The following is a 26,945-nucleotide window of genomic DNA, read 5'->3' on the forward strand; positions in this document are numbered from 1 at the left end:
AGAAAGAAAAAGAAAGTAAGAGAAAGAGGAGAGAGAAAGGTAGAAAGAGAGACAGAAAGAAAGAGGAGAGACAGAGAGAGAAAGGAGAGGTAGAGACAGAAAGAGTAAGAAAGAGAAAGAAATAGAAAGAGACAGAAGGAAAGAAAGAGGAGAGAAAGAGGTAGAAAGGGAGAGAGAGGTAGAAAGAAAGTAGAGAGGAGAGAAAGTAAGAGAAAGAGAGAGAGAAAGAGAGGAGAGAAAGAGATAGAAAGAGAAAGTAAGAAAGAGAGAGAGAGAGAGAAAGAAAGAGAAAAAAAGAGGGGGGGGACCCAGCCGTAGGAGAAGAGGCTCCTTGCGTTCCTAGGCAGAGCCTGCATGGCACCCTGACCTGCTGGGATCCGCCTCCCCTTTCTCCAGGCATGTCAAAGATCCCCGCCCTGAGCAGATCGGATTTATTAAACCAAACCCAGCCAGGGAGAAGAAGACGGGGCAAACCCAGCCGGGAAATCCAGCGGTGGTTGAGCCCTGGCAGGTCTGCCAGCAGTGGGTGGGTCTCCTGGAGGAGGAGGAGGAAGGAGGAAGGAGGAGGCCGCTGTGTGTCAAGTCAGCATTTCCCAGGGACACTTTGAGCCCAGTTCCAAGCTCCCAGTCCTGCCCCGGGGAGGGGACCGAGTCTTTCGCCTCCTTCGGGATCAGCCGCAGCAGGGAACGTCTCTCTCTGCCTGCCCGGCATGAAGCTTCCTGGAACCTCCTGCCACATCCTCCGCATCCTCCTCCTCCTCTGGGTTGTGATGCTGCCCGACGCAGGTAGGTCTCCTTTCCCACCTTCCTTTGGGAGCGGGAAATAGGATTTTGAGAGGGGTGGGGGGGGGAGAGGAAGGCAGAGCCATCGCCCCCGGCCCCTCGGATGGAAACTGCCCAAAGGCGCAGGTGGCAAACACCCACACCCCCACACCCTTTCTCCACCCCAGGCGAGAAGGGACAGAACGGCTGGGAAGACCCATGTCCGAATAGTCGGGGCAAGGCCGTGGGAGGGATCCTTGACGGGGTACCTTGAGGGACGTTGGGGCCTTCGCTGCGGGCGGAAAGGGCGCCCCGGATGGGGCAGGCGAGGGAAGGCCCAGGGCCGAAGGGGCTGGCCAAAGACCCCACTTGGCCCCCCAGAGGAGCCAGCTTCACCCGCCCCTTCTCCCCTCCCAACGGTCCCCGCCATTTGCGAGGGAGCCATTGCTGTCCTGCCTCTGCCGAAGGGACCTGAACGGACGTGCCGGCTACAAGATGGGAGGATTCACCCTGGAAACTTTCCGTGGAATGCAGGAAAGACGAAAGGCACAACACCTGAGCTTGGACAAGCATCCGCCCAAGGCCCCCGGGTAGTGGGGGCACCAGGCCGGGCGCTGGCCCAATCCAGGTGCCAACACAAGGGAAGGGAACACGACCTCTCCGCCCCTTGAAAATGTACCGTCCTGGCCCAGCGGACCCGCCAAGTTCTGCTCAGTGCACCGCTTTTTTTTGGGCCGCACGGCAAAGCCCCCAGGCCAAATGACGGGCAGCGAGTTCCAGTCCCACCCCCGAAGCACGAAAGCCAGTTGGGGGGGGGAGGCCTTCCGCCCGGCACATCAGCCATGGGTGGCGAGCCAGTGGGTCCGCCCCAGTTGCAGTCCAAGGGATTACACTCGGTGGATCCGAACAAAGCAGATCCTGTCCTTGCGGGGGAGAACGGGAGGAAGAACAAAAAAACAAAACCCGTTTGTCGTGTGTGGGTAGTGTTTACCTGTCCTTCCTCTTTGATTCAGCGTGACCGGGCAAATGTTGCGTCGGTTGCCTTGGGATCGTGCCAAAGGAAGACGCCCAACCCTGGGAGGGGAGCCCCCTTTCCCCCCACGGGTGCCAAAGTGGAGACCCCAGGAATCTGATTGGCCACTTTGGGGGGAGCTGGGCAGGTCCTCGTCCGTCTACTTGGGGGAGGGTCACCTCTATGGGTGGGCAAAGGGCCCTTCGGCACGGGCCAAAAATTTGGGGAGGGGGGAATCCTCCTGGGTGGGAGGTCCTTCCGTCCCCTGGCTTAGGTGGGCCCCGGGGAAGGGGAGGGCTTTCTCTGGAGACAGGGAGGGTCAATTTGGGTCTGATATTATGGTCTGGCAGTGGATCCCTCCTGCCACAGACTGGGAGATAATGGTGAACGGCAGGCTGCCACAGACTCCCTCGTGGTGGGTCAAAGCAAAGGCAGGGAACGTCATCCCAGTTCAACGCCGGAGGGGAATATTGCAAGGGGAACAGAGACGGTGCCTAGAAATGCTTCTCAGGAGTAAACAACCGCTACTCCGAGGTGTAAGTATGGGTACGAGCAATTACACACACACACTGTGTCTGTTTCCCAACCAGGGGCCCAACAAGCCTCTTGCTCGGCTCGCTGTGGGGGGATCCTGGCCAGCTGCTCGTGTCGCGCCACCTGTGAGAACCTGGGAACTTGCTGCCCGGATTACTGGAGGTTCTGCGTGCGGATCTCGCCCGCCTCGGGCACCCTGCTGGGCGGGAAGGATTTCACCGTCCTGAACGTGACGTTGGAGACGGGCGTCCCGGTGACCTGCAGGTGAGCCGGGAAAAGCATTTTGTGAGGCGGTCTAGCCAGGCTGAGCCGGAATGTGGTTAATGGGAGATAACTCAAAAGTTGAGGTAGCTGACGCAGGAAGAGTTGGGGCGGCCTCAGAGCCGCAGACTCCAGGGGTCGGGAGGGACCCCACTACACGGGAGCCCCCCTCGCTCTGCGCCAGACAAGCCTCCCTTCCGTCTTTCCTGGGAAACGGCCACCGACGGAGCACCCGGAACCCCAAGAGGCAGGCTGTCCCTCCGCAGGGTACCGATACGAATAGAGCTGGAAGGGAGCTCGGAGGTCATCCAGTCCAGCCCCCTACTCAAGCAGAAGACCCTGACAGAATCACAGAAGGACAGAGCTGGAAGGGACCTCGGAGGTCATCCAGTCCAGCCCCCGACTCAAGCAGGAGACCCTGACAGAATCACAGAAGGACAGAGCTGGAAGGGACCTCGGAGCTCATCCAGTCCAGCCCCCGACTCAAGCAGGAGACCCTGACAGAATCACAGAAGGACAGAGCTGGAAGGGAGCTCGGGGGTCATCCAGTCCAGTCCCTGACTCAAGCAGGGGTCCAGGACTGCCCCTCAGGGACAGGAAATTACTCCTCACTTGGAATTGTTCCACCCTTGGGAAAGTTTCCCTTTGCTAATTCTGTCCTCCCTTCCAATATTAAAATCTCGGGGCGGGGAGGGGGCTTCTTCACCCCTGGTGGGCCTCCGCCCAGATTAAGGCTAAGCCGGAAGCTCAGATCCAAAGGGCTCCTGGCCGCTGCATTGAGGTTTCTGCCGGGTCTTTTGAAAAGGCAGCCCCCCCCCCACCGGGGAGCCCTTTCGGGATGCTTAGGGGGGCCTTTACTGGGTCAGGGGAGGGTGGTTTTCTTTGAATGTTACTCTTGCGTTAATTGAACTATTGTACTCAGGTATGTAAGCTAATCACTGTGGGTCGAGATTGGAGCAGCAGATAAGCCTAATAAAACAATAAATGGCAACAGCCATGAGCTTCCCCCACCCCACCCCCCTCCCTTGCTCCCGCCCAGCCAAGAAACAGTGCCAAGAGCCACATCCTGGCTAGTGCACTTGAGCTGAACCCTCTCCAAAAGGAAGGAATGAAAGGAGGGGGGTTTAAAAAAGACCCCCAGACTAAACTCCTGGGCTGCATTAACAGAGGGATAGAATCCAGATCAGGTGAAGTGTTACTACCACTTTACAAGGCCTTGGTAAGGCCACCCTTGGAATCCTGCATCCAGTTCTGGTCACCACGATGTAAAAAAGATGCTGAGACTCTGGAAAGAGCACAGAGAAGAGCAACAAAGATGATCAGGGGACTGGAGGCTAAAACATATAAGGAACGGTTGCTAGAATTGGGCATGTCTAGTTTAACGAAGAGAAGGAGAAGGGGGGACAGGATAGCAGTGTTCCAATATCTCAGGGGCTGCCATAAAGAAGAGGGAATTAAGCTATTCTCCAAAGCGCCTGAAGGCAGGACAAGAAGCAACGGGTGGAAACTAACCAAGGAGAGAAGCAACCTAGAACTAAGGAGAAACTTCCTGACAGTGAGAACAATTAATCAGTGGAACCGCCTGCCTCCAGAAGCGGTAAATGCTCCAACACTGGAAGTTTTTAAGAAGAGACTGGACAGCCATTTGTCCGAAATGGTGTAGGGTTTCCTGCCTGAGCAGGGGGTCGGACTAGATGACCTCCAAGGTTCCTTCCAACTTTACTACTATTACTATTACCTCCAGGTGTTCTGGAAAAGGAGGCAGTCCTACCAGGAGAGGCAAGCTAGCTCCTCCCCCCCCCTGCATAAGGGGAGGGGAGGGAAAACACCATCAGGCTGGCAGGGTTCATGAAAGCCCAGTTTGAGTCTTCCCGTGCAGTCCGGACAACCCCGAAAGGCTGTTGTGAAGCTGTTCTGGAGGAACAGAAATTGCAACATGGAAAGTTTTCCCGTCTGAAGAGCTGGAAGAGAGTCAGCTCAGCCACTGACCAGGGCCTCTGCGTAGGAGAGGAGGACCAGAATGACAGAGTTGGGAGGGACCGTCAAGGTCTTCTAGTCCAGCCCCCTGGTCAAGCAGGAGACCCGAGACCAGTGAGGGCGAACCTTTTAGAGACCGAGGGCCCAAACCGCAACCCAAACCCACTTGTTGATCGCAAAGTGCCAGGGCCGCATCAGCATTGTGGTGCCCTCATGGCCTCTGAATGCCGCCTCTAGCATGCAAAAACCGGGGGCGCAAAAATGGGCCACCGTGCTGCAAGGCGCAAAAATGGCCATGCCGTGGGGTGCAGATACAAGGTGCTGTACCATGCAAGAACAGGGCAGGGCTAGTGAGTAGCACGCAGGCACTGGCCCCGCCCCATTTGCAGCACGTGTGTGCTCGCGGCCCCGTGCACACATGCACGCATGTAAAATGCTTCCCCCTCCCTTTTCTTCCAGTCCACCAATCGACAATGGTGGGTGAGCTCTGCTTTACCACCTCTACTCCAGCTTGCTAGTCGGTCGCTTCGTCTCCTTTGTGCTGGGCGGGGCTCCTGCTCCGGGCGGCAGTGGTGGCCTGAGGCACCTGCTGCTGGCTGCGGTGGCGCGTGTGCCAACAGAGAGGGCTCTGAGTGCCGCCTCTGGCACGGGTGCCATAGCTTCACCACCACTGCCCTACACTGTTCCAGATCAACGGTCATCCAACCTGTTCTTGGAAAGCACCCACAACTTCTGTTCCTCTGGTTAATTGTCCTCACTGTTAGGAGATGTCTCCTTAGTTCCAGGTTGCTTCTCTCCTAGGTGAGTTTCCATCCTTGTCCTGCCTTCTGGGGCTTTGGAGAATAGGTGCCACCCTCCTCCTCTTGTATAAGGCAGCCCCTCAGATACTGGAAGACTGCTATCCTGTCACCCCTAGGCCTTGTTTTCCCTAGAGTGGACCTGCCCAATTCCAGCTACCGTTCCTCGTGTGTTTCAGCCTCCAGTCCCCTGACCCTCTTTGTTGCTCTTCTCTGCCCTCTTTCCAGCATCTCAACATCTTTTTTGTGTCGTGGCAACCAAACCTGGATGCCGTATTCCGAGTGTGGCCTTACCGTCAGTTCTCGTGATCTCGATTCTGTCCTTCTGTTAATGCAGCCGAGGACCAGGCTGGCTTTTTTGGCTGCTGCTGCTGCACATGGCTGCCTCACCTTGAAGGGATCGTCCACTCGGACTCCCAGATCCCTCTCGCAGTTACTAATACTACTAGTAGTACTACCACACTGCCGCCTATTCTGAAAGGAGGTCCAAAAGGCGGAGGGGTCACTGGGGATGAACAAAAGGCCAATGTGGGTCCCCGTGAGGTTTCCATCCGTGCCAGCGGACTAGGCAGCTCTACCCAGCCAGGCAGACAGGCGGGCCTGGAAGGCAGTAGGTGCCCCGGGTGGTGGGAGAAGGAAAAGGGGCCTTGGAAGAACATCGAGGTGGCTCAGCAGTTAGAGTAAAGTACTGCAGGCCACTTTAGCTGACGGTGTTCAGCAGGTCAGCGGTTCAAATCTCACCGGCTCAAGGTTGACTCAGCCTTCCATCCTTCCGGGGTAGGTAAAATGAGGACCCAGACTGTTGGGGGCAATGGAAATATATATATACATTGCTTACTGGTGTACACCGCTTAGAGAGTGCTTGCACTTAAAGCGGTATATAAGTCTCATAAATAAATAAATGAATAAATAAAATAAAATCCGGAGGGCAGTATAGAGAGAGGTGAAAAGGAAACGAAAGAGCCACGAGGAACGAAGGCCCAGCACAGCAGCCTTCGGCACCACGGCCGGGCGAGGTGTGGAGAGGCTCGCGCCGAGCAGGCCTTCCGATGCCGGGGTTTCACATCTCCAGGGGAAGCGGAGGAAAAAAACAGGGGGGTCCTGGTTGGGAAAAAGTTCCCTAGAGAGTCCCGGGACCCCCCACGACTGGCACGACTCCGATCCGTGTAGGGACAGGCGCATCGTGGCACCTGAGCTCCCCTGCCAGGTGTGGGTGTGAGGTGTTCCCTGAGGGTGGGCAGTTCCTTCCCCGTTTGGGGGGCGTCCCCAGAGGACCAGGAGCGGCCCAACACCACAAGCAGGTGTGGGGAAAGCGGCTGTCCTTGTGTGGTGGTGGGGGTCAGGGGGGCCTCCGGAAGAACTGCAGAGCGCTCAGCGCCAGAAATAAATCCCTGTTCCTGCCTTAACTGTAAGTTTGAAGTGTGTATCGCTCTTGTTTCTATTGTGCATTGTTACGTTGTATCATTGTATTGGCTTCAGCCGCGGTTCTTTCACACCCCTTGGAGTCAGTTGTCCGAAACGGTGTATATCAGCGGTTCTCCACCTGTGGGTCGGACCCCATTTGGGGTCGAACGACCATTTTACGGGAGTCGCCAAACAACGCAGTCCGCCATTTTCCCCCCCCCTTTTCCTTAGCTGTGTTACTCCCTTTTATTCTATTGGCTTTTGAAAGCCAATAGAAGGGACTCTCTTGCATAGAGTCTAATTCTATTGGCTTTCCAAAGCCAATAGGAATTGTCCAGGCTGTCTCTGCCCTGCTGAGCCCGCCAAAAGTCCCGTTCTGCAAACGGTGCTGCACCAGTTGGGTAGTCCTTGACTTACGACCAGCTGAGTAGTCCTCGACTTACGACCGGTTGGGGGTCGCGGCATTAAAAAGGCTGAGAACCACTGGTCTATATAAATTCAGAAATAAGGTATAAACAAAGGACAGAAGGACAAATAGGCCACAAGCCAGAAGCCAAACCCTTCAGGGACCCCCGCGGGAAAAGCCCCGCGGAGAAGGGAAAGGAAAGGAAAAGCGCCATGGGGGAAAGTGAGGGAACGTGGTGGAAATGGGGGGAGGGGGAGGTGCAGGTCAGGTGGGCGTGGGAATGCAGTGCTTCTCCGGACAGAGAAAGGGGGGGCTCGCATGCCGGGGGTCTGCCCTAATCCTGGCATTTGTTCTCCACCCGACAGGTTCGCCGGGGCCACCCAGACCCAGGGATACGTCGACCGGGACGGGCGGCTGCACTGCGTCTCCCCTTTGCTCTATGAAATCGGCCTGGTCAGCCTGGAAATTTCTCTGGATGGCGGGAAGACGTTTCCCTGGTCGGGAACTTGGACTTCAGGCGAGCAGTTTCTCTGCTTTTCCTCATCTGCCCGTCCAGGCTCCCCGCCTCCCCTTCTTCTAAGGAAGCCGTGTTCGGAGGCCACGCGCAGCAAGCTGGGATAACGTCGCGTGCGTTTGGCCATGCAGGAAGCAACTAACCAGAGCATCTTCTGCTTCGCCCCGCAGTTCATCACAATAAGGTTCCCCCTTCCGAGAAGAGCACGCTGGTCAACGAGACCAAGTGGCAATACTATGGCACCCCGGGCACGGGGGGATCCCTGACCGTCACCTGGAACTCCCACGTGCTGCCCTCCAGCCACGTCCACCTAGAGGTTTGGGGATATCACGAAACAGGTACCCGGCTCTCGTTCCTGCAGGCCGCGTTCACTGTGCGAGGAAGGCCGTTTGGGTGGAGAAGGGGCCACCATCAGATGTTCGCCTTTCCAGCTGATGGAATGGGACATCCGTGGAAGAAATCGGCCTGGCTTGGCAGCTTCCAAAAGCTGCCGGGTCGACCAAAAAGAGGGCCGCAGAGAAGCCCAGAGGGTTTGCCAGGCGTCTCGGTGGGCGTGGATGAGGTGGCCTAGGTAGGGAGTGGAGCACCTGTGGCCGGCGGTCACACTCCACGTTTCCACCCTGAGCTACGCCTGTTTTCTTCTGGAAAGAGCCAGCCGTAGCGCTGCCATCCGGCGGATTTTCAGGTTTTTGCTGCCTGTATCTGGCAGCCCTGGCGCTCGATCTCTGGCAGAGCAGAAAAACTGAGGGCCACATAAAAAACGACAAGCCAGAGGCGGCTTCGGAAGGGCCGTCCCAAACTCCGCCTCGGCTGTGCCTCAGAGGGAAACCAAGTCTGGCTGCAGCCATCTTGAGGCATTTGCCTTTCCGGAGAGGAGCTGCCGCCGCAGAGGAAGCATGCCGTCCCCTGGCCCTCCCCGTGGCCCTTTCCCATTCCCCCCCTCAGGTCTCATGGGGCAGGGAGTTCCAATCCCAGACAGGCGGTCCCACCAGTAAAATGGCCGCTGCAATGAAAGGCTTTGGCTGTCTCTAACCAACCCCTTGAATTGCACCGGGAAGCCTGTAGGAAGCCAGGGGCAGCTTGTGATCTAGTGGGGTTTACTTTGTGTGGCACCCCCCCCCCCAAAACTGCTGCTGCCTTCTAAGCCAATGGCAGGCTCCAGGTGGCCCCCCACGGCTGCCCCAGGTAAAGTGCGTTGCAGGAGCCCAAGAGGGAAGTGACCGGTGGCCACCAGGAGGTCTCCTGGTCAAGGAGCGGGCCCTGCGGGCGGCAGAAGAGGGAGCAGTGCAAAGGCTTCTGGGCCACGGCCACCCTCCGCCCTGCAAGCAGGAGCAGAGAGTCCGAACGGGCCTCCAAAGTACACACTGCTAGCCCCATCTGGCATAACAACAGCAACGCGACAGTTCCTCATCACCAGGGAAGGCCGTGGCACGGCTTCAACGGCTCTAAAATGGAACCAGAGATGGATGGGAAAGGGGCTGTTTTGTCGTCAGAGCCGTCTGGTCGAGCCTCCCGTCCCCAGGAGCCGACGGCTGCCAGGCCTACAGGCCTCCCCTCTCCTGCCACCGGCCCCGGCAGGACTGGGAGGAGAAGCCCTCCCGTCGAGAGAGGGGCAGAGGGCTCTCGCCAGGCAGAGCCAAGGGTCTTAGGCCCAGGGACCTGCCTGGGTGGAAAATGCAGCTGCCCGGCTAAGGGTTTCCAGGGGCCCCCACTGGCCCAGCTGCGGCTTTTCTTTCGCCCAGGGGGACACTGGGGGGGGGGCTGTATCCAGCAGCCTCCCCCTGCGAAGACTTGAGGGTGCAGCTGGTGGGATTATTCAAGTCTCTCCCTTCCTTCCTTCCTTCCTTCCTTCCTTCCTTCCTTCCTTCCTTCCTTCCTTCCTTCCTTCCTTCCTTCCTTCCTCTTCCTTTTCCTTCCTTCCTCTTCCTTTCCTTCCTTCCTTCCTCTTCCTTCTTTCCTCCCTCCCTCCCTTCCTTCCTTCCTTTTCCTTCCTTCCTTCCTTCCTTCCTCCCTCCCTCCCTTCCTTCCTTCCTTTCTTTCTTTTCCTTCCTTCCTCTTCCTTCCTTCCTCTTCCCTTCCTTTCTTCCTTCCTTTTTCTTTCTTCCTTCCTCTTCCTTCCTTCCTTCCTTCCTCTTCCTTCCTTCCTCCCTCCCTCCCTTCCTTTCTTCCTTCCTTCCTCTTCCTTTCCTTCCTCTTCCTTTCCTTCCTTCCTTCCTTCCTTTTCCTTCCTTCCTTCCTCTTCCTTTCCTTCCTTTCTTCCTCCCTCCCTCCCTCCCTTCCTTTCTTCCTTCCTTCCTCTTCCTTTCCTTCCTTCCTCTTCCTTTCCTTCCTTTCTTTCTTTTCCTTCCTTTCTTCCTCTTCCTTCCTTCCTTCCTCTTCCCTTCCTTCCTCTTCCTTCCTTCCTTCCTTCCTCCCTCCCTCCCTCCCTTCCTCCCTTCTCCAGGCAAGCCTTATTCTGACCACTGGGCAGCTGAGTGGAGGTATCTCTACTCCCTGGCGCGGAACTACCCCAACGAAGGACGCTTCGCCTTCCTGCCTGCTCCCTCCGCTCAGCACGGGGGCTGGGAGGTGGGTGCGCTGAGGATTTCAGCCCAGAGTTCCTTGGAAGGGCAGCCGTGAGTATCCCAGGAGGAACTGCAGGGCAGGAGGGACGTCAATGCACTCCCAACCCGGACAGGCCAGGCGGGCGTGGGAAAGCAGGGAGGGCGGCTACGCCTGGCTGGTTGCAACAGGCTTCTGGCACGGTCTCCTTTCTGTCAAGCAGAAATCAGCCGATCCCACTTAGAAGATGCCTCTCCCAGTTTCTTCCTGGTGAAGCAATTCAGCTTCTTTCCTGAGGCTAATCCCCACCTTGGTTTCAGCAAAGAGGTGCCCGTTTGAACGGCTTCCTGATCCGGATTAATCCCCAAAGGTTAACCTGGGTCAGGCCCCGTCAGTATTTGGTAGGGAGGCCACCGGGAAACGGCAGAGCTGTCCGTAGACGGAGAACTAAAGACAGCGGCATTGGCCGATCGTGTCTTCTTCTCCAGACAATCGCGGGGACGTCTGGGATGCCCCTACGAGCCGGGCTCCGCTCGAAGGAGTCATGACTTGCCTTGTTTTTCAGCATAAAACGCATCGTGCAAACTCAACAAAGGCCCTTTCCTAGTAGAAACAATGCGTCCCCGTGAGCAGATTCGCTTTTGCCCACTTCGTCTCCCGGTGACTCTTCCAGACTTTTCATTCGTTCTCCCTCTGGTTCTCCCCAACGTCAGGAACGTGGCTGCCATCTGGAGCACGGAGCACGCCCTGGCCTGGCACCTGGAGGAGGCCTTCCGGAAGGACTCCGCCACCTGGGCGGCCGCCAAGTGCCGGCAGTGGGACAGGAAGGAGGCCGACCTGCCCAACTTCCTGGAGGAGATCCCCGACTGTCCCTGCACTTTGGCCCAAGCCCGAGCTGACTCCGGCCGCTTTCATGTAAGTGCTCCGGGTGCCCGGAGAGGCTCCGCTTGTGGCAGGCGTGGTTCCAGGCTGGCCGCGAAGGCGAGGTCTGGTCACTCTGCTCACAAGCCCTGGGAGGGGGAAGGCTGGGGTGGTGCCTTTGAAGGGCTCCGGGTCAAAGCGGAGATGCTACGGGATGACCGTCCCTTTCCTTTCTGGGGCTCCGCCTCCCAGAGACCCTCCCCCATACACACTCATGATCGAACCCTGAGAATTAATTGCGGCAGCTGGGGGTGCATGGGTGGGGGGCTTCCTAATGCTGATCCGCCCAGCCAGGTAGCCCGAGGTGGGGCCAGAGCAAGGAAGAAGATGGCCGAGCCCTGTGAGAGGTCCCTTCGGGCTGCAGGAGGGGAGGAGCCAGGCTCACACGGGGCCCTCCCACTCGTGGCCCCATCTGGGAACGCAGAGATGAGCCTCTGCCCTTCTGGGAAAGGTTGGTTCACACTAGGAGGTGGCTGGCCGGGCATCGGGCGGGTTAGGCCGGATCCTCATTACCCAAGCATTGGTTTCCTGTTGGCACCAGCCCCAGCTCAGCTCCACACCCGCTCTGGAGCATGGCAGGAGGAAGCGGGGCGGCCAGGGACTCTCCGGGAGGTGTGGGGGGGTATCGGGTGGGAGGCTCGCTTCCTCGTGGGTCACTGGACCAGCCGGTTGCGCAGGTGTCAAAACTCCCTCCTTGCGTGTGTGCCGGGATTCAGGGCTGACGGGCGGCGCCGAGCGATGAGGGCGCCAGGCTAGGAACCGGGCGGCTGGGAGTTCCAGTTCCACCCCAGGCAAGGGGGTCTCTCTGGGCCCCGTCCGTTTCGCGGGGTTGTGGCGTTGTGGGGAAACCAGGAGGAGGCGGAAGGAGCAGCGGGTGTGTTCGTGGCCTTGCGTTACTCACGAAGTAGCAAAGGTGGGATACAAATCGAAGCAAAGATATAAACGATTACTCTCAAATCACGTCCAAGACCCGGCTCTCCCTCCGCCCCAAGCAGGCTGGCCCTGGAAGGCAGAGCCAGGTGGGGCCAAAGGGGGCAGGGGGTGCCCCACATCAGCTCGGGGAGGGGGGGTGAGAGGCCCTGGGGCCGATTCCCGTAGATTGCGGCAGCAGCGGAGGGATGCTCTGTTATCCACATCAGATGGTGCCCAGCCCGGTGCTGCATCGCTCGGGAGAAGCTGCTTTGGGCCGGAGGGACCAGCCGGAACCTCGTCCGAAGGCCCTTCCGAGGGGGGGAGGGAGGCAAGTGAGCCAAGGGGGCCCCCTGGCTGTCTCAGCCCCTCCGGGTGGTACACTGGGCACCGCCGTGCCCCAGAGCCTGCCCTGGCCCCAGCCTGCCCTGCCCCCAGCCTGCCTGCCTGCCTTGGAAAGGGATCTCAGCCGATGCTCTCTCAGTGCAATTCCTGGGGGGAGAGGGGGGGCAAGGCCTGGAAAAGGATGGAGGAGGAACTGCTCCCCCCCCCCCCCCCCGATCACTGTAGAGGGAGTCGCCCAAGGCAGGACGTGCCGGTCACGTCCCGGCTGGGGGGGATTTTCCAGATACCTGACCCAAAGCATGAAGGGGTCCTTCCCGGCCGGAGGGGGAGGGTGGGGTTCTGCCGTTTCTACGTGCCCGTCAAACCGTCGGTCTTAACTTTGACAGCTGAATCGGGCCGCCCAGGGTTTTTGAAATCTTCCCCGTTCCTTTCTGCCAGATTTAATCGCATGTAGGCCGGCCGGTTGCCAAAGCTCACCCCACGGCAGGCGGGGGCGAAGGGATCCAACCCTCCAGTTCGGGGCCAGGAGAAAAGGGGGCAAAAGCTTCAGCCCGCCGTGGGGAGCAAGCAGGGGAGGGGCCATCTCTGCCAGGTGTGAACTTCAGGTGGCCAAGCGGATACAGGCAGCCAGAAGGCGGAGGGGCCCTTTCGCTCCTCGGCTGCCCTGTTGGAAGACGCCCCTTCCCTGCCCTGGCTCTGGGAAGCCCCCCCCCCTCCCGGGAGGTCTGGAGAGCAAGTGACCCCAAAACATCAAGGAGCCCCCTCCAGCCCTGCGGAGCGTCCTCTGGGCTCAGGGTCCGTCCACGAGAGCTTGTGGATGGTGGCAGAGGCTTTAAAGGGGCTGGCTCAGGGGTCTTCCGACTGGGCCCTTTGATGACTTGGGGACTTCCACTCCCAGAATTCCTCGGCCAGTGTGCCTGGCTGAGGGATTCTGGGAGTTGAAGTCCCCCAGTCCCCAAAGGGCCCAGTTGGAAGACCCCTCTCTTAAAGCATGCTGGCTGAGGGATTCTGGAAGTTCACATTGAAGTCCAATTGGAAGACCCCTGTTCTATATATTCTATATTGAAGACCCCAGTGGTAGCTGGTGAATCTCACACTTTTTTGATGGAAATTGTGGAAATGGCAAAGGTGACCAGTCTGGTCAGAGGGGAAAAAAGAAACAAACAACGGAGACCTTTTTCAAAGACTGGAAACCTTGCGTAGATATTTATTTATTGTGTGACACATTTATATCACGCTACAATAAAAGCGCAAGAGATAAAAATACAAGATACGAAATAGAAACTCATAAACTTAAGTGTAGAGGACAGTTGAAGTCCACGAGTCATAAAAGAGCTAAGGTTGCTTACCCCTGGTCTACGGGGAATAAGTAAATAAGCCTTGAATCTTTTTGTTCTTTAATTTCTGAAACGAAATTAGACAACCGACCGAGTCAGTTTCCAGAGATTTTGACCAAGCCGCCTCTTCCCGTTTCAGACCGACTACGGGTGCGACATAGAGAAGGGCAGCGTCTGCACCTATCACCCCGGGGCAGTGCACTGTGTCAGGAGCGTCCAGGCCAGGTGAGGCCCCATTTCCTCAAGGCACGAAGTCAACCTACACCACACACACACACACACACACACACACACACACACACACACACACACACACACAATTCACGTGTGATTTAGCGCAGCATACAAAGAAATAAAAACAATCCAGGGCCACAACCTATCAAGAAGAAAAGAGTAACGGAACCCATTGAGCACCACCTCTGCTGGGTCTTCGGGGCCTTCCCAGGGGCTGGGAGCATATGAGGGGGGGGTGTCCTTGTCCCCTCCCCAAAATGCCTCTTGGTGTTCTCGGGACGATTTCCGACCGTCTCCCCTCCTGTCCCCCAACAGCCCCCGATACGCCGCGGGGCCGCAGTGCTGCTACGACGCTTCCGGTGCCCAGGTGCTCACGGGGGACTCCATGGGGGGCAGCACCCCAGACCGGGGCCACGACTGGGGAGCCCCTCCCTACAAGAAGCCCCCCCGCGTCCCGGGCTTCTCCCACTGGCTCTACGACGTCCTCAGCTTTTACTACTGCTGCCTCTGGTCCCACCACTGCGACGTCTACTTCAAGCACCGACCCTCCAGTGGCTGCCAGAGATACCGGCCGCCCCGAGCCGGTGCGTTCCCTGCGTCTGGGCTGCTCCCCCCCCCTCGATTCAGACGGACCTGGCTCCCCCGACAGGTCGCCTCTCTCACCTGGGTGTCTGCGCTCGGACCGGGGCCTGAGGAGGGAGGGGCCCCCCATTTCCCCTCCCTTCCAGCAATACTGCCCTGGGGGGGGGGTTCCTTTTCAGCTGGGGTTTGCCACCAGCGCCCTCCGGTGTCCTCCCACCCTTTGGGTATAGATCCTTTGCCAGGGGCCCCCACCCCAGAGGCTGCCCCCGGCCTCAGAATCCGATGTGGAGGCCCAGACCGAGCTCGCCTTGAAGAAGAAAAGCAGGAACGGGCCTGCCGACCTCAGGGAAGGAAGGCTGGGGTTGGGGGTGGGGGGGGGAGACCGGGGCGTCTCGTACAAGAGGGGAGCCCCATTGGTTGGTCGGCCTGTCCAGATCCTGTGCCCAGACCTCACAGCCATGAGGCGGAGTCCCTGCAGTGCAGGGAGGTCTCTGTTTGCAGAAGGGGGCTCGCTTGAGGGGCCACGTCCGGTGAGGGACGGGAGGGGAAGGCCAGAGTTTTGGGGGGGAACCTGAAGGAAGCCCAGAGGCCGCTCTGCTCTGCAGCCGAGAGAGGGACCCGGCTTGGATGAGACTTGCAGAGGCCCTCCACCCTTCGGGCAGCAGGGACCGGTTCCCCGGAGAGAGGATTTTCGGCGGACCGGGGGGGGGGGGCTGGTTTCGTGTGCTGCTTGCATCCTGCGGCAGGAGCTTCGCTTGTTTGCGCAGAACGGTTGCTGGCCTGCCGTGGCCCAATGCCGGTCCACAGATGGGGGGCTTGGGGACCCCTGGATTAGACGAAGGGCGGAAGGGACTCAGCTGGGCGGATTGAGCCTCTTCTCCACCGGTCCCCCGTCGGGGGCAGGGGGCTCCCCCAGGCCTACGGCGTTGGCCCCTGGCAAGGGGGTGGGGTGGGCTCTCTCAAATGCAGAACTACTGTCAGGGGAGCAGGTCAGGCTTCCCACCCTCTGCTCCAGTTTGTGTTTTTCTCCACAGCTTCGGCGTTCGGCGACCCCCACTTCCTGACCTTCGATGGCCTCAACTTCACCTTCAAGGGCCTGGGCGAGTACCTGGTGCTGGGATCCAAGCAGACATCCCTGAGCGTCCAAGGCAGGACCCGTCGGGCTCAGCTGCTCAACAGAGCGCCAGGTGCAGGTCCCCCCTTTTAATGGCCGCATTAAACCGCCACCAGTCATTGTCCACAGAGGAGGAGGAGGAGCCCACCATGGGGGGGCCTTGTGTCCTTGTTCTGCCCCGGATCAAGGCCGATGTCCTAAGGCTTCTAACCGGGAGGCCTTCAGGTCTCGGGTGGGTGGGTTCCCTAGCTTCCTCTCCCCCCCCTTCAGCATGAACTGCCGGGGGGGGGGACTGAGAGCCCCAATCCCCCCCCCTCCTTGGCCTGTTGGGCCGACCAGGCTGGGCTAACTGAGCGAGTCTTTATCCTGGCCAAGGGCTGCCCTCCCCGCAGGCAGGCGTGGAGGGGCCCCTGGTCAGCCAGGCAAAGTCCGGCCAGCCTCCGGGGGTGGACGGGTGAAGGGGAAAGGAGAAGTCAAGGGCCCATGCGAGGCCCTGCGTGAACTAGGACCGTTTATGCTGAATTGATATCTCAAGCCCCTTTCTTGTTCTCCTCGGTTCTTCTCTTGAGACTAAGAAATGTGTCTCTAAAGATCAGATCTCTTTCCCTGCTTAGCCACAAGGCCCGGAGTCCCTTTTGAACTTTATCTGGGCTCCTGCCTTACCCGGTGGAGATTTTATTTCGTTAATTCCCTCCCTCCCCCCCGGCCTGTCTAAAAGGGAAAGTTAAGTCTCAGTTCAGGTGAAAACCTTCAGGCGTTGAGGGCCAGAACCCTAGGACAATTTGCCGCTGATTTTTCTCACAAGGGGGGAAGCTGCTGAGGCTCCCCCCTCCCCCTGCCCCGTCCCCAAACTCCCTCTCTCCAGCACCCAATCTGCCCCACCAGAGCCGACCGCGGGTCCTCCCCCACTCCCCCGCCAGGCGAAGAAGGCCTTGCGGGTGGAAGCCGGGGGTCACCCTCGTCACTTTGGGGGCAGGAGGGGAGGGGTGGAGGGCATTAGGACACCCCATTTGAGCTCAGTCCCCGCTCCAAAGGATCCCCCTCGGGACCGACCCCGCTCCCCTCCCGCAAAAGGTCTCCTTGTCCACTCGCCTCTGCAACGGAGGGCCTGCCCTCGTCCCCGTTGCAGCTCAGAAACGTTGGACCCCACTGCTGACACCAGTTGCGGTGGAATCAAAAGGCGGGCACTGCCTCCCTGGGCCAGGCTGCTTTTTAAAATGTCTGCAGCGAATCTCGGTTAAGTCCTTGGGGGGGGAGAGCTGCCCCCTCCCCACTGACCTCTTTGTAACTGGACCGCCCGCCCGGCAGGGGCCAAAGCCGAAGTGACGGGCTTCTCGGCGATCGCCATGCAGGAGAAGAACTCGGACGTCGTCGAGGTTCGCCTTCCGGGAGATTCCCACCGCTGGGAGGTGCTGCTGAATGAAAAGGCCCTCAACTTTTCTGAACAAACCTGGATGGACTTAAAAGGTGATAGGAGAACTGGGGTTTAAAGAGGGGGCGCGGGGAGGGGCCTGGCCACGGGCGACCCCAGGCTGACGGAGATATAGAATCACGGAAGCATAGCTGGGCGAGCCTTCCCCCGTCTCCTTAGTCGCTTCCTGCTCTGCTTCCGGGCGCTTTGGAGAAGAGCTTGACTCCCTCTTCTTTGGGGCAGCCCCTGAGATACTGGAAGGCTGCTATCCTGCCCCCCCCCTTGTCATTCTCTTCATTAAACTAGACTTTGCTTTGTTTCCACCGACAGTGGGGGGGGAGGAGATTTCTCCTGCAGAGGGGGGGGGCAGAGAAAGAGACCCGTCAGTCCAGGGGATGCCCACCTCGGACAGGGTGCTGGGCAGCCTGGAGGCCTCCAATCAGCTACCGCGTGGAACGGGATGGCCGGCCTCCTCCTGCTCCAGCCTCAGCCCAGGCCTCTGTTCGGAACAGAGCCGGACCCCCCCCCACACACAAACACACCCCAGCTAAAAGGGGGTTTTGCCCTCCCTCCCTCCCTCTCTCTCTCCCACCCTCCCACTCCTTCCGTCCCGACCAGCCCAGAGTCCCCGTCAAGGGGGCCGCACCCTAGGAGACCCTTTAAAGCCGCCCCTTTTAGCTGGCCAGTAGGGGGCGAGTCCGAGCCACGGAGCCCTCCCCCCCACTCACCCCCACAGCCCTGGGGGGGGGAATCTCACGCTGGCTGAAAATGTGCCCCAGGCTCGTCACCCCAGGCAAAGGGCTAATTACAGTAATTTATTTATTTATGAGACTTATATACCGCTTTAAGTGCAAGCACTCTCTAAGCGGTGTACACCAGTAAGCAATGTATATTTACATTGCCCCCCACAATCTGGGTCCTCATTTTACCTACCCCGGAAGGATGGAAGGGCTGAGTCAACCTTGAGCCAGTGAGATTTGAACCGCTGACCGGCTGAACACAGTCAGCTAAAGTGGCCTGCAGTCCTGCACCCTAACTGCTGTGTCACCTCGGCTCTTAATGGCCAAAATTGTGGAAACCTTTTGGGAAAAGTGTATCTTTGAGGTTTGACGGCTAATAACGCCCCTTTTTTTGGGGGGAGTAGTACCATAAAACTATACATCCGTGGAAAGATCATTGAATCAAGATGTAATGCAACGTAGTTTGTTCAGTTCTCTGTACTATATTCTAGGAAAACTGATAGGCAAATAGCCAGAAAAAAGGAATCACCACTTGCCCAGGTTGATCTCGGGTAGCTTTCCTTCATCTGACTGTAGCCAATGAGCATCAGTGCTAAGAGAGCCAATCGGGTGTCCTCTTGTTTTGGCCGCGAGCCAATCAGATCACAGTTGGATCCAGTGATTGACGTCCTGTATTGAAGCTGATAGAAGGACATGGGTCAGGGTGTTATGTGATCGCCATCAAGTTGGTGGGGGTTTTTTTTTGTGTTCTTTCATTGAGTGAGCTTGGAAAACGCCGTAAAATTAAAGTCCTGGTGCAAAGAGTTGACCGGTCGCCCAGAAAGCGATGTAAAATAATATGATTAAGTAGATGTAATAGATGTAATAGTAGTAAAGTTGGAAGGGACCTTGGAGGTCATCTAGTCCAACCCCCTGCTCAGGCAGGTAACCCTATACCATTTCAGACAAATGGCTGTCCAGTCTCTACTTAAAAACTTCCAGTGTTGGAGCATTTACTGCTTCTGGAGGCAGGTGGTTCCGCTGGTTAATTGTTCTCACTGTCAGGAAGTTTCTCCTTAGTTCTAGGTTGCTTCTCTCCTTGATTAGTTTCCACCCGTTGCTTCTTGTCCTGCCTTCAGGGGCTTTGGAGAATAGCTTGACTCCCTCTTCTTTGGGGCAGCCCCTGAGATACTGGAAGACTGCTATCCTGTCCCCCCTGGTCCTTCTCTTCGTTAAACTAGACATACCCAATTCCAGCAACCGTTCCTTATATGTTTTAGCCTCCAGTCCCCTGATCCTCTTTGTTGCTCTTTTCTGCACTCTTTCTAGAGTCTCAACATCTTTTTTACATCGTGGTGACCAAAACTGGATGCCGTATTCCAAGTGTGGCCTTACCAAGGACTTGTAAAGTGGTATTAATACGTGATCTTAATTCTATCCCTCTGTTCATGCAGCCCAGCACTGTGTTGGCCTTTTTGGCAGCTACAGCCCACGGCTGGCTCCTATTTAGGTGATTGTCCACTAGGACTCCGAGGTCCCTCTCACAGTTACTACTATTGAGCATGGTGCCACCCATGCTGTGCATTTGGTTTTTCTTGCCTAAATGTAGAACCTTGCTTTTTCCACCCTTGAATTTCATTTTGTTAGTTAGTGCCCCAAAGGTGGCATTTCTAGGTTTTCACAATTTTGGCCACTGGTTGTATGAGGCTCCCTAGGCAGGCAGGACATTCTCTGATTTGTTTTAAAAAAAACAGAACAAAAAAAAACCCTGTATTGATAAAACAGGGGCTCCCCTGGCGCTCATCTCCTCTTCTCCCACCTGCCTGGAGCAGAGCCTTCAGGGGTTCCCAACCGGGGGTGCTGGCACCGACTGGGGGCGCGAGACGGTATTCCAGGGGTGGCGAACACTTGGGTTTTCAAAATGGTAGTGTGTACGCATAATCCATTGCCGTTATTTCGGACTTTTGTAAGAGGCGGGGAACATGTCAGAAGCGGGATGTAGAAAAGGCTGGGATCCTTCATCACGTGAAGTATTAATACCACTCTTCAATGCCTTGGTAAGGCCACACTTGGAATACGGCATCCAGTTTTGGTCACCATGAAGTAAAAAAGATGTGGAGACTCTAGAAAGTACAGAGAAGAGCAACAAAGAGGATCAGGGGACTGGAGGCTAAAACATATCAGGAACGGTTGCTAGAATCGGGTATGCCTAGTTTAACGAAGAGAAAGACAAGGGGGGACATGATAGCAGTGTTCCAGTATCTCAGGGGCTGCCATAAAGAAGAGGGAGTCAAGCTATTCTCCAAAGCGCCTGAAGGCAGGACAAGAAGCAACGGGTGAAAACTCATCAAGGAGAGAAGCAACCTGGAACTAAGGAGAAACTTCCTGACAGTGAGGACAATTAACCCGTGGAACCACCTGCCTCCAGAAGCAGTAAATGCTCCAACACTGGAAGTTTTTAAGAAGAGACTGGACAGTCATTTGTCCGAAATGGTGTAGGGTTTCCTGCCTGAGCAGGGGGTTGGACTAGATGACCTCCAAGGTCCCTTCCAACTTTACTACTATTACTAAATCTTGGTGACGAGCGCGATTCCCTTTTCAGCTTCCTCAGCGGGGTCCCCGTTGAAGGGTCCCCACTGGCAAAGAGAGGCCGCAGGGCGAGGAAGAGGGAGAGACCCTCCCTTACACACACACACACACACACACACACACACACACACACACACACACACACACACACACATTTTCCAGGGCCCACTGTCCACTTCTGCCGGCTGTCCCAGCTCTGATGACACGGAGCAGCCACGCCCCCTGGTGGCCAGAGCAGGAGAAGACTCCCTCCCTCCCTTCCTCTGGGGCCTTTGTCGCTCTTGATCAAGAAGGACTCCGCCCACTGCCATCACTGCAAGAGGGAGCAGGCCCCTCACTGGCACTGCCAAGTTCTTTCTCTTTTTTTGGAGAGGGGAGATTACCAGCCTCGTGCAAGGCAGAGCAGGGCCTGCCAGCAGACCAGCCTTTTCCCTTTAGGGGCTGCTGCAGAGCGATAGGCACGGGATGACCGGGCACTGCCGGCTGCTCACGGCCAACCTTTAAGCAACTTGGGCAGGTAGAGCAGAGGAGCTGACCTTGGCGCAGGAGCGATTGTGCTCGCCCCAGAAGGAAGAGTGGGGGGCGGGAGACTAAAGCTCAGTCCAGCCAGGGGGGTGTCTGCCTCGCAGTGGCCAGGGTCTCGCTGTGTCTCCCCTGCAGGCCTCTTCCTCTACAGCAGCCCTGGGCAGAGCGTCACTGCGATGTTCTCCTCCGGAGCCGGCCTGGAGGTCAGGGGCCACGGAGGGAAGGTGCTGAGCCTGACTGCTTTGCTGCCGGAGACCTTCCTGAGCCAGACGGAGGGGCTCTTCGGGCCGATGAATGGCCGGCCGCAGGATGATCTGACCCTTCCCGAGGGGACGGCCCTGGACGTGGCCAGCAGCGGCCCCCGAGAGCACTTCGCCTTCGGAGCAGATTGTGAGTGTGGCCATTCTGGAGGGAAAATGGGGGGAGGGGGGAAGCAAGGCAGAAAGGATAGGCAGAGCTGGACTTTGGCCACCGGAGTCGCCCAAGACAGCTAGACCCTCTTGGCATGTAGGATCTGCAAAAGGGCCGGCCACAAGAGAATTCAACATTGAAGAAAAGGCACGCGAGTGGCGGGGGGCTTGCAGGGGCTCCTGGGAAGTAAAAGAACGCCTGGTGCCTCCCCAAAATGTCTCAGGCCGTTAAAAGAAGCAGCTTTGTTAGATGTTATTCCAGTTGTACTAATGTTGGTCCTCCGGCTGTTAAGGGCCTTGAGGATTCCCCCGTCTCCAGGGGCGACACCTGAGCTCAACAGTCGCCGGTGGAGGCAGGAGAGGCCGCCCGTGGTCAGCTGTTTTAAACCACGGGAGGATGCCCCCACTTGATGCCCCCGTGGGCTCCACGTGGCCAACTTATATTGTTCCATTGGCTGCCCGTCCAGCAGAGGCGCCTACGGGAGACTCCGGTTCTGACACACGGAGGGAAGGTGGCTGTGGAGGCGCCCCGGTTTCTGCTCTGTGGCCACCGCAAGGCCGCTTCAAGCTGCCTCCGAAGGAAACCCGCTCGTCGTACATGCAGGCTGCCTGTGTCCGTCATCCACACCTAGAGAGGCTCCTTGTTTTTAGCGAATCTATCAAGGAACCAAACAACTGACACCCGTGGCCAAACTAAATGAGCACCTTCCCCCCCCCCCCCCGGAAAGCCAATGTTGGTTTAGAAGCCCCTGGAGGAAGCCGACATGCCTGACTGAGAGATTCTGTGTCACAAGGAAAGTTTTCGATTCCTTCTCCTTCAAGACTGACAGTTTTCCTTTCTCCTTCTTAGGGGCAATTACGAACAAAACGTCCCTTTTCACCTACGACATGCAGGACCTCCTGCACGACTTCGTCCACGGGACGAAGCACGACTCCTCCTTCGTCCCCGTCTTCTCTCCCCCCGAAGACACCGACGCTTCCCTCCTGCAGCAGGCGGCTGCCCTCTGCCAGGCCGACCCCTTCTGCCGCTTCGACGTCCTGACAACCGGAGACTTGGCCGTTGGGAACATCACTCGGCTGTCCCACCAGCACTTCAGGCAGCTCCAGCAGAGCTTGCAGCCAGGTAACACCTCCCCCAAAACTCCACAGCAGCACAGAGGCTCCCCCTCTGCTGCATGTGGCCAGTGGGCGTTTTATGCCCGGCACGGAACGGGAGCACAACCTGGACCCACACAGCGACAATGTTCAGGTCGTTCTCCCAATCCAGCCTTCAGCTCTGTCCCTGCAGCCACTGAGCGACTCCGGGTCTCATCCCGGCTATGTGGCGACACCAACTCGGGTCCTCTGACCAAGTGTCCGGCAGCTGCCGGTCAGTCAGAGTCTGAGTAATGTGAAAACTGAGGTGAATGGATGAATGCCTCCCTACTCAGCCCTCGGGGGGGGGACTGGAGCGCCCCTGATGCGACAGGAAGGGGGTTATGAGCAGCCCCCATAGCTCAGGTGGGGCTGCACGGCTTGGCCAGGCGCCAAGTTCTTCTGAGGACAAGGGACAGCCGGCCCACCTCGAATGCCTCAAATGGGTGGAGTGGCCTTTCAAAGGGCACCAGTGCCCCCCCCATGCGCGCTCTAGATGAGGAGAAAGGAAGGAAACGGTGGGGGTCCGGCTACGTGGCCCATCTTAGCACGGCCACCCTGGCCACCCGTGAAACAGACGCCAGAGCCACGTGGAGCCAGCCCAGGTGGGCAGTCCAAGCATGGGCAGCTCCCTTTGGGGAGGGGGCGGGTGGGGGCGGGCAGGGTGGGGCAGGGAGAGGAGGGAGGGAGTCTTATCTTCCTATCTGTCCAGCAACAACACGCCTGGCCCATTGAGGGGCTGAATCAAAACCCCTCCCTCCCTCCCTCCAGTGGTTTCCTGCGGCTGGCTGCCCCCGCCCTCCAACGGGGCAAAGGAGGGGACCCGCTACCTGGCTGGGTCTGAGCTCCGCTTCCGCTGCCATCCCGGCTACAGCCTGGTGGGCTCAGCGGTCAGGAGATGCCAGGCGGATGGGACCTGGTCGGGACAGCCCCCCAGCTGCCTCCCCAACGCAGGTAGGACCTTTACGCAATCCCCTCCCCAACCCAAGGTTAGCGCTGCAGATCTGGACTTGCGTGCTGGACCAAAGGGGGGGGGAGGAGAAGCCCGTGGGGAGGGGGGGTGGGGACCACGGGGTGCTCAACAGAGTGGCCCTCAAGCCGTCTTGATCTTGCCTCTGGCTACTCGGTGGACGTATCATTGGGACATTGTGATCCCCACTCCATTCCTTTTCCACACACCTGCGCTGTGATGACCCACTTTAAAAGGGGCACCAACACAACACGCCTCGCACGGCCGCTGCTCAGGGGGGCACGTGGGGGGGATACCAGGGAAAACCAGAGCCTCTGGGGAGAGACTACCCCAACTCTCAGTTTAGAAGCCCCCCTGGAGAAGCCCCCCCGACTCCGAGGCAGCTGCCCCTCCAGCCACCCTCTGGGTCAGGACGGAATGAAGAGGCCAGTCCCGTCTCCACCTGGACGGAAAAGGATCCGGACAATCTGTCACCTTGGGAATCTGCCGTAGTCGGGTTCCCCACTCCTACTTCTGGGATTTGCAATACGACAGTTAAGTCGTGCGAGATACCTAGGGGTCTTCTAGTCCATCCCCCCTTGCTCCGTGCAGGAATCCTCCCGCACAGCGTCTCCGCTGATGGCCTTCCTTTTTATGTCCCAGGAGCCTCTCTGCCCCTGCCCGCCTTGGCCTTTGCGATCCCGAAGGTCGCGCTCCTCCTCTGGCTGGCCTGGTGACCTGGCTGCCAGAGGAGAGGCCGGGAGAGGACCCTGGCTCAGCTCCCCCGCCCCCCAGGAAGGAAATCGGATGACGCCCTCACGTCGCACCCCACGTCCAGCGGATCAGCACTGAACTCTCGGCCTGCCGCTCACTCTGGGTCCGGGCAAAGGGGGTCCGCATCCAACCAGCCCTTGCTGGGGGGGGGAGCAAAAGTGAGGGGGGAGAAGCCCTTTCTTCAGCAAGCATGCAGATTGCTGCAAGGACAGCTTTGTTCCGGGGGAGCTCCCCTGCTGAAAGACGGTGCCCACAGGCAGCCAGAGGACGTCTCCTTGCCCGGCAGCCGTAGCCAGCAACCCCTCGGCCGGTGCCCAGCTGGCTCCCCTCAAGCGGCAGGGGCAGCCCCATCCCTGCTGCCCAAGGCAGAAGCCCAGCTGTGCCCCTGCTGCCTTGGGGAGGGAGGGAGGGAAGGCCCGGAGGAGGCCGGAGAGGCCCTTGCTTCCTCTTGCTTAAAAGGCCCCCTTGCCCGGAGAGTCCCTAGAGGGGCTGGCTTCACAGGGGCCTCGCAGCCGGGTCAGGGACCGCCCACACCACAGGCTGGTCCCTTGTGGGCTCAAGGGTGGCCCCTTTCTAGGCTGTGAGTCACAACGAACACCCCCCCAATCCCGTCCAGAATGGGGCAAGCCCCCCCCCAGACTCAGGGCTCCCCTCCTACAGCCGTCTGCCGGGAATCGGGCCTGAACTGTTTGGTGGGGCTGCCCCCCCTGCCCCCTCCCCCCCCGCATAGATGTGGCTTCTGGGTAGTCTGGCCAGCCTCTCCCCCCTCCCCTCCCCTCTGGGGCATCTGGAAAAGAGGGGAGTCCAAACAAGAGTCCCCCCCCTCAACACCGCTGGTGGAAAGACTGTGGCTGGTGGGACCCTCTTCGCTGCCCTCCAGCCAAGCCAGTGAGACCCTCCCTCCAAAATGCAGGGGTCCCCCCTCCCCGGTGATTCTGCTTTAATCATTGCTGTTCGGCGGGGACCCCCGACTGCCCCACGAATAAAAGTGGCCCCGGGATGAAAGAGATACAAAGCAACGAGGCTCTTTTTTTATTGAACCTTCTCCTACAAATCACTCGGCACCACACGACAAAGAAACGGGCAGCCACGGTGTGGGGGGGGGTGGAACATGGGACCTGTGACGCCCTCTCCACCCAGGGACCGGGAGTCCCCCCCCCAGAGGGCGGCCAATGAGACACTCATGTGCTAAAAACAGACACAGTGAAATGACCAAACAGGCGCCCCCCCCCAAGGCCCCTTTCAGTCCCAGCCCCTCCCCTGAGCAGGAGGGGGAGGAGAGGAGGATGGCCAGTTTTTCCTTGCTGTCCAATGCTGCCCCCCCCCTTCGTGGGGACTCAAGGCAGGCAGGGAGGCTGCCCCGTGTCGGGTTCCAGGCTCTGCCAGCTAACCAGGATTCCAAGGGCCCGATTCTGATCCAAACTATCAAAAGCCCAGCCCCCCTCCCCCCAGGTGGAGGGGGTGCTAAGAGTCATCGGCCACCTCGGCTGAAACCACGTCTGCTTTCTTTTCTGACCTCCCTGACGCTGAGGATGCGAGAGAGAGAGAGAGAGAGAGAGAGAGAGAGAGAGAGAGAGAGAGAGAGAGAGAGAGAGACACGCAGACAGACAGACAGACACTGGCTCACCCCAGCCACCCACCCACCCCCATCTTGCACGGGACGGGAATTGTGCTGCCTCTGGCTGCCTCTCTGCCCTTTCCCGTCTCCCTCTTCTCCGGGGCCCCAATCGAAAGCCTCCACCTCCTCCCCCCCCTCCGTTGGCAGCAGCTAGCCTGGCACACACTCACCCCACAGCCTGCAGGGCGCAACTGCTCCCAGGGGAGCCCGTGGCTGGTCAGGGTGGGCTCCCCAGGGGTCCAAGCTGACTCTGACAGGTTCAGGGGAGTACGGGAGGGGTCTTCCCTTCCCCTGGTGCCTTGGGAGGTGCCGCAATGGGGATCGGTCCCGGCAGGGCCCACCAGGCAGAGCTCCGTAGCCGGCCTCCAGCACCTGCTGGCCAGAAGGACCGGCCCAAGGCTCTTGCTGTGAAGAGGGTCACCGGCCTCTGGATCTCTCTGAGCTGCTGCCGGAGACCCCTTCCCCCTGCCTGGTAGATGGACCCTCCCAGCCAGCCACCGGTCAGAGGCCGGTCCAGTTCGGGAGGAAGCTGCAATTCTCCAATCTTCCGGGACCTTTGCAGGATCCCCCAGCGTCGCACCCGGTTGCGCGTGGTTCATCGGCTTCACGCAGCCCGCAACGGGATGTGTCCCAGATCTCGTTCTACGGCTGGGCTGATCGTGGGTGAGACCTTTTGTGGCAAATGGGCACTGTGGAATACCCGAACCAGCAGCCCGGGCACCGAAGCGCAAAGGGGGCAAGCTGTCCACTCTCGATGGGAGCCTCCTGCTGTGGGCCGTGGCCTCTTGCCTCCCTCTGCACAGCCCACGGAGCCAAGGGGGAGGAGGAGGAGGAGGGCAGGGGGGCTGCGAGGCAGACCCTATAGCTGGTGATGCTGGTGCTGTGGTGGCCTCCCCCAGGCCAGTCACGGAGCCGGTCCGTTCTCCGTGGGGGAGGGGGTGTCAGGTGATGGAACACAGAAAAGTCCATGCTTGATGGAATGGTGGGGAGGGTGATGGTGGGGGGAAATTAGGCTGGTAGACATTTATGTGTTGCGGACCCCCAGAGACTGTTCCAACTCTTGCCGACGCTGCTGGATCTGAAAGGGGGGAGGAGAAAAAAAGCAGTGGGTTGGGCTGCGGGAGTTTCCCGGCCCCAAGAGAAGGGCCTTCGAGGGACAGCCCCCA

The 26,945-nt window shown here is 58.6% G+C and overlaps 2 protein-coding genes across 4 annotated transcripts in view; one reads left to right on the forward strand and one right to left on the reverse strand.

The window, feature by feature from the left end:
• Positions 1-217: 217 nt before the first annotated feature.
• On the forward strand, positions 218-25,170 carry SUSD2 (sushi domain containing 2). Its single transcript, XM_039322322.1, has 14 exons — positions 218-786; positions 2,365-2,572; positions 7,519-7,670; positions 7,838-8,005; positions 10,111-10,282; positions 10,922-11,123; positions 13,860-13,945; positions 14,270-14,538; positions 15,571-15,723; positions 16,959-17,117; positions 21,030-21,284; positions 22,155-22,427; positions 23,210-23,392; positions 24,051-25,170. The coding sequence occupies exons 1-14, from the start codon at positions 711-713 to the stop codon at positions 24,122-24,124; spliced, it is 2,430 nt and encodes an 809-aa protein (XP_039178256.1). The 5' UTR covers positions 218-710; the 3' UTR covers positions 24,125-25,170.
• Positions 25,162-26,945, reverse strand: part of SMARCD3 (SWI/SNF related, matrix associated, actin dependent regulator of chromatin, subfamily d, member 3) — a 34,303-nt gene continuing 32,519 nt past the window's right edge. For all 3 annotated transcript variants that reach the window (XM_039322324.1, XM_039322323.1, XM_039322325.1), the window contains one exon: positions 25,162-26,857. In XM_039322324.1, coding sequence (XP_039178258.1) covers positions 26,804-26,857 — 54 coding nt within the window. In that variant the 3' untranslated portion in view covers positions 25,162-26,803. The remainder of the gene's footprint in view (positions 26,858-26,945) is intronic.

This window comes from Crotalus tigris, unplaced genomic scaffold (genome assembly GCF_016545835.1).
Source record: "Crotalus tigris isolate CLP2741 ecotype Arizona unplaced genomic scaffold, ASM1654583v1 scf7180000023966.114003, whole genome shotgun sequence".
NCBI classification, from domain to species: domain Eukaryota; kingdom Metazoa; phylum Chordata; class Lepidosauria; order Squamata; family Viperidae; genus Crotalus; species Crotalus tigris.